Source organism: Denticeps clupeoides, chromosome 4 (assembly GCF_900700375.1).
Source record: "Denticeps clupeoides chromosome 4, fDenClu1.1, whole genome shotgun sequence".
NCBI classification, from domain to species: domain Eukaryota; kingdom Metazoa; phylum Chordata; class Actinopteri; order Clupeiformes; family Denticipitidae; genus Denticeps; species Denticeps clupeoides.
The window spans coordinates 33,921,320-33,928,415 of NC_041710.1; the positions used below are offsets into that span (position 1 = coordinate 33,921,320).

General features: G+C 39.1%; 1 protein-coding gene across 2 annotated transcripts; it reads left to right on the plus strand.

The window, feature by feature from the left end:
• The first annotated feature begins 308 nt into the window (after positions 1–308).
• Positions 309–6,460, plus strand: LOC114788591 (glutathione S-transferase kappa 1-like). 2 transcript variants are annotated; one of them, XM_028977287.1, is made up of 8 exons: positions 309–420; positions 3,429–3,503; positions 3,796–3,877; positions 4,363–4,488; positions 4,584–4,729; positions 5,085–5,201; positions 5,518–5,611; positions 5,936–6,460. In XM_028977287.1, exons 2-8 carry the CDS (start codon positions 3,429–3,431, stop codon positions 6,046–6,048), a joined length of 753 nt encoding a protein of 250 aa, XP_028833120.1. In that variant the 5' UTR covers positions 309–420; the 3' UTR covers positions 6,049–6,460. The 2 variants fall into 2 exon arrangements, with proteins under 2 accessions (XP_028833120.1, XP_028833122.1); XM_028977289.1 differs by having other exon boundaries at positions 4,363–4,389; positions 4,596–4,729.
• Positions 6,461–7,096: the final 636 nt, after the last annotated feature.

The window sequence follows — 7,096 nt, forward strand, 5'->3', positions numbered from 1 at the left end:
GTCACCTGTCTGCAGCTGAAGGTGATCAGTGACTAGGCCCAGACTGTCACCACAGCCCAGCTCTCTGAAACAGGAAGTTTCCACTTTTAATGTCCAAATCCTAACTTATTCTAAGTTTGTTCTGTTCATTTATGATTTGAGAGAATCCTGACTATCTAGTTTTGCAAATCGAAAATGTCTAGTAATCTGAACTCTGCCTACATTCCAGAACTTCCGTATGACAGTCATGTAAGCTACAGAAGAATACACTGACCAATCTGCCACTCATCATGCTGAACAGCCCCTGCTGATTACATGCAAAATGAAACGCCTGTTGTGGTGGCACTGCAACCACCATGACTCAGTCTGGAACTATAAATTACAGCAATATTCCACTTCAGACCAGACGCTCATCAGGGTTGGGACTAACGCAAGGGCAAAGTAGGTGGCTACTATGATTTCTCTTCATCTTTCAGAAGACAGACCTTCTAGTTTTAACATTTATTTCTGTTCTCCATACACATTTTAATAATAACCTACCTAACTTAACCTGTAAAATATTGTACAATGATTATATAGTTAATAATATAAAGTGAAATTGAAAAAGATAAAATAACAAACTTCAAAGTTATTATTATTACATAATACTTTATTATTTTATTGGTCTGTGTGCTACATTTGTAAACTTGCATAAACTAAATTATTTGATTATTTGAACCTAAAAATATTTTTCATTTGAACTTTCTGATTGAAGAAGAATGAGGAAATTCATGTTCCCCTTTTCGGTCCTTAGTTACTTTATTTAAGATAAACTCCATGTAATGTTAAAACGCAGCAGGGTGGGGTGAAGAGCTGTATGAGAGAAGTTCCAGCAGAGTAGTAATAGGGAGTGTAACTCTTGCCCATGTCACAACTGTACAAATAAAAATAAAAAACACAGCATTGACCGCATTTGGTCACATTTGGATGTGTACATTTGGCCAACAGGAAGTGATGTTCTAATATTTTCCCTTCAGTGTCAACAAACTGTGTCTGCACATTTCATCACACTGAAGTTAAAGTTTTGTTTCCAGGGAATGATTACTATGACTAAACTGATAGAGAAATGCTTTACTCAAAATAGCTGTATATTTAAGAATATTCCTCATCACATTCAGTCTCAGAGAACATTAAAACTTTATTTGTTTACTGTGGTCTGTAAAATATCAGGAACTGTTGTCTCTTCCATGTAACTTATTTCCCTTCTTCCTGAGAAGTGTTGTGGACATCTTCACCAGAACTGGATCTGTGCTTCATTTACAATCAAATCATTAAAGTGAGACACTTTTTGTGTAGAGCCATAATACAATATTGACAAAAAGTCAGTTCAATATGACTGTGTAGGATAAAAACTGCATTGCATACAAAAAAAACCCTTGTCTAAGATAAGGTTATGGTAGAGGGTACAGTCACAACTGTCATACAATTTTAATTGTGTAGAAATAAAACAGCCAGGCAAGACACTCAGTGACATGTGGAGACGTTCATTCCACCTTGATGAGACCTTGCAGGTTGAGCGATGGTAGGAGGATCTGAGCCAGTGTTTTGTGTGAGTGTTTTGATGTAGGAGAGCATTGTTTTTTTGGTTTTATAGACAAGCAACAGCATTTTGAATATGATGCAGGCAGGAAGGCAGGGAGGATGGATTGGAACATTGTGGAGGTGTGGGAGAATTTGGGAAGGTTGATCACTTGAATATGTCAAACAGACCTTAGAGTCACATGAATTACATTAGTCTTGTTTTGAGAACTCAAGGGACTGAAGAAGTATATGACTGGCCTTTGTTAAATCGAATGATCTGATGTTGCAAATGAGAAAGCAACAAATTCAGCCAGTCATCATGATATCCACTATGATCTGATAATTATTTAACTCTCTTGGGTCCACTAATCCACTTTCTGTCTGTACCCATGTTTGTCACTGTGCAATGGATCCCTTTGCTTCTGTACTACCATTAAATACACAAAAGCATTCCTTACTCAGACAGACAGCTAAATAGCATGATTTTAGAAATGAACACATATAAACTTCAGGTTGTTTTCTTAATACAATTTTGTTAATCTTAACCTGTTAAGAAAAGCATTGATTCTGGACAGCATTTTTTTTGCCAAAATTATGCTTCAAAGGAAGGCCTGATATCATCAATATTTGATATATGTGGTCATCATCTTAACTAATATGGTGTGTGTTTAGGGGAGTGCAGATAGAAGTCATGGAGCATTTGACAAGTAGACAATGATTCTTTGGTGCATGTTCAGTTGAGAGTGAGACCTAGTGAATGAATCAAAACAGGTCTACCTCCCGAAGCACAGAACTAAACTTACAGGTTTTACAGAGAGATTAGGAACATAGACTAGTAGACATTGGTTACAGAATGGTTTCTGTAATAGGAAGATATTCCCTAAATTAACACATGACTATTTTACTTTACTGTCACGATGGACATGGCGTGGAAGGAGGACGCATATGCACGACGTCACAGGACAGGGGTTTAATACATAATGCACACAACAAGGGAACATCACCATACAATGACCTGATCGGCGAACAGACACGAACAGGATAGCTTTATACAATTCTATAATTATGCACAGGTGAACACGATCAGGCAACATTACACAAGACTAACATGAAACTCCGGTCCGAACACCGGACCCGGAGTCACCCCTGCTGGACTGAATCATGACAGTACCCCCCCCTCAAAGGCACAACCTAAGGGAGTGCCACACAAAACGGTCCATGAAAGGGGGGGTGGGGGGGTGGAGACCATAAGGACGAGTGGCGGCTGTCCTGCACCGGCGGACATGGACAGCATGATAGATCCTCTCGACCCCACAGTAGCTTTTGTAGGCCGCTGAGAGTCTGTCACGCCAGAATCTTGGAACACCACCAGACAGGGGTCTATGGGGCAGGCATCCTAGACCGTCTGGAAAACCCATTGGGCACGTCGGGACCGTGCGGAACATGAAGCCAACTCTGGCCAGGGACAAGGGGTCTGGCGGTGTCATCCCGACGAACCACGGCTCCTTGGATCTCAGCAGGGCATTGATCGGCTGCGTCCATGTATGGTCAGGTCATTCTGTCACGATGGGCTGGACATGGCAAGGAAGGAGGACACATGCACACAACGTCACAGGGCAGGGGTTTAATGCATAGTAGACGAGACAGGGGAACATCACCACGCAATAACCTGACGGGCGAACACACAGGAACAGAATTTATACAATTCTATAATTATGCACAGGTGAACACGATCAGGGAACAGTACACAAGACGAACTCCGGACCGGATTATGACATTTACAGAATTAAATGCTATAAATCATATCTGATCTTTTAGTTAAGTTCTAGTAATTAGTTTAGGATGATAGCTTGATTCTAAAGCATATATGTCTGTGTTGCCCTTTTTAGATGTCCAGAGGTTCAAGAAAACTTGTTGAATTATTTTATGATGTGGTGTCTCCTTACTCATGGCTGGGTTTTGAGGTAAGGGCCTTGTGACTGATTATTTTTATTACTTTAACTAACATTATGTACAAGCATAAGGGGCAGTGGTGGCCTAGCGGTTAAGGCAGCGTCCCTTTAATCAGAAGGTTGCAGGTTCAAATCCCGAGCTGCCAAGGTGCCACTGAGGTACACCATCCCCACACACTGCTCCCTGGCTTAAAAGCATTCGACACATTTCTTTGTGTGCACCGTGTGCTGTGCTGCTGTGTATGACAATCACTTCACTTTCAATTTTCACTTTCACTTCACTTAATAAGACTGTGTCCACCAGGTGCTCCGTCGTTACACAGATGTGTGGAACATCAATCTCAAGCTACGACCAGCATTTTTGGGTGGAGTCTATAAAGGATCAGGTGTGGGACATTATTTTAATTTAGTTATATTTCATGTAGTCTATATTTATGCACCTTTAATCACTAATACTGTATGTTTGTGCCATTTTTGTACTCACTGCCATGGGAAATTACAGACTGGTGACCTGAACAGGGTCAGGATGGAACACTGATATGCAAAATGTTACAGTATTTAAGTTGCTAAGTATACAGTTGCTTTTTTTAAAAATACAGGAATACTTACAATGTATAATGCATCTGCGGAAATATACATTTAAAATCCATTTATGCTGATATTTTTTTACATTCTAATGTTGATATGGAAAATGTATATACAAAGTATGCACAAACAAATGACTATATTGCACAGATATATTACACATAAATTTCAAACCTGTATTTGATTATTCTTACTGTTATGTGCAAGCCTGCTTATCAAATATTATGTGCAATGCTGCTTTTCTTGAAATGCTTATTATAGACCAAAAAATGTAAACATTTTCCAGGCAACAGAAGCCCTGATAATGTTCCCAGTAAGTATTTGTACATGAGGACAGACCTTGCAAGGCTGTCTGCATATTTTGATGTTCCTATGGCCTCTCCAGCGGACCCCTGTAATGTGATTGAGAAAGGTGATTCCCGAGGATCTTTATCTCCATATCATTTGTCCGGTATGTTTATCAGTCTGTATACCTCACCGCCCTCTTTACCTCTTTGTGTTGTTTAGGTTCACTGGTAGCAATGCGCTTTCTGACAGCAGTAGCAGAGAGAGAGCTGGGCGGGGACTGTCGGCTGGAACAAATATCCAGAGAACTGTGGATGAGAATCTGGAGTCGAGATCAAGACATTTCACAGCTTGCATCTCTCTCAGAGGTACAATGTCCAAAGAGGTACCTTGGGGCAAAAATTTAGCCTTGAAATTTAAATCTACAAACAGCCACGCAGGAGTAAACTGAATATGTTAGTTTGACCTTTCAGGCCCTATCTTGCACTTAATAAGTTCCTCTTTCACTTCCCTTTCTGTAAGAAAAGAATAAAATGAACCGCAGATCTATTTTAAGCCCAGCTGCTGTATCAAACACCAATCTTTCCTGTTACATTTACGGCATTTATCAGACGCTCTTATCCAGAGCGACTGACAATCAGTAGTTACAGGAACATATGTTAAAGAGTGGGTTATGTTAAAGAATTCAACCCTGTTTTTCACACTGATCAATTTCCACCTTAGGCTGGCTTAAAACTGGGACTCCCAGGCAGTGAAGTGGAGGAGCTGGTTAAGCTGGCAACTTCCCAGTCAGTCAAAGACAAACTGAAGGCTACAACAGAGGAAGCTGTACAATATGGGGTTAGCAAATATTGTATATTCTCAATAATGTTATATTCTCACAGTTTTTCTGAATGGGATTATTGGTTAACAAGAATATGAGGGGAGACACAATACAGCCTCATTGTGTTGAGTCCGTGTTTGTATGTTTTGTACCCTGTTCTGTATAATGCGCTTTAGTTTCTAGTAAATACCATGCTTTTTGAAGTTGAGCAAATGCGTCCTTTTCCCCTGCCCTGTTCTGCTTCCGCCATTATTCAAGCTGTACAGGCATGTTCAACCCTGTGGCCTTTACTATAATGTACCTTATTATTTATTATTATCATCTGTCTTCTAGGCATTTGGTTTCCCTTTGATAGTGTGTCATGTGAATGGAAGGCCGGAGATTTTTTTTGGATCCGACAGATTTGAGCTGATGGCCCATTGTATTGGTTAGTATATAATGTCCATATATTGTTATTAATCTTGTCCATGAAAGATTCAATAATAACAACTGAGGTTTTCATAATTCTCTGAACATACAATTCTACATTGTCCTATATTTCTACATTTTCCTATATTTCCTATATTATTGCAGACATCCTCATTACTGTAATCCCACAATTTAATCAACAGTAGTGTTCAGTAGAATATTACACTTGTATCTGCTGCTTATAACATAAGTGTAATGATGTAAAATATTAATAATATGAAAGAATGTATGTAGGATTTTGTTCCCTGAATTATCTGAGCTAATGCTAACTTCTGTGTTCCAGGAGAAAAATGGATGGGACCACAACCAAATAAACTCTTCAGATGTTTTGCCAAAATTCCTAGTCATAGACATAATCAGACTTTCACATACAGGAATCTTGCCATGACCATGTAGCACAACATCTCACACTCTCTACACCCTCTAAAGCTATTTATTTATTAATCTAGAAATGTACTTTTGTTATTTAGAATTAGGTATAGATATAACACACTTATCCCAAACACTAGAGATACAAAGCTGAGAAGCAAGATCCCTTACTGAAAGAGAGAGGTGACAAGAAGATGTGCAGTCTGTATTCACTGAGAATAAAATCAAGCATATCGTGCCATAAATACAAAGCAAGAGAGATGCATGAGAGAAACATAAGTGATCAGTTTTTTTTCTGTTATTAGGTAAACCACATTACAACTACTAGTTTTTGGTCTGATTTTTATTTTCTTTACTTCTAATCTTCCCTCATGACAAAAGTGTAAAAATACTATTGTAATGATTTTGCTTTTTAAATATATTAAACAAATAAATCTTGTTTCATATTGTAGAGATGGGAGGGTGTCGATGGTCTTGGAGGTTGAAACTCTACGGGTGGTCACAGCCATTGGAGAAAAAGAAATCCATGGCATAAATCCATAAAACGTGTTTTGGTACAAAAAACAGAAATAACCAACAAAAAACTCAGATACAGGCTATTTCAGCCACCAAGCACACGTCTGTAAGCAGCAACATGGACCCTTTCAATAGAGCTCCAACAGTCCTCCACCTGCAAGGTGTATCCTCCTTAAAAAGGTCATAAAGCCCCCACCCTTAATTGGAACATCCCTTACCTCAGGTTTGCATGGCCGGTGCTTTTCACATGAACATAAACAAATCAATGTAAATGTAGATTCCTTCAGACATATAAAGTATTTCTGATCATTCCAATTATTTAAACCATACCTACTACAGCTGGATTGCAGCACATACCATACCCCTCTTAAAAATGATAATTACTAATAAGGATAACACCCCTCTATATATTTCACCCTCCACCATGTGCCAGTTCTTGTGTTTGTACATGAATGTAGCGTGTTTACCCACCACTGTGTGCTCCAGAATATGTTTGTGCATTGGGCATAAATGTAGCAGAGTGTGTGCACCCACCCAATCCATGACACAACCATCAGAA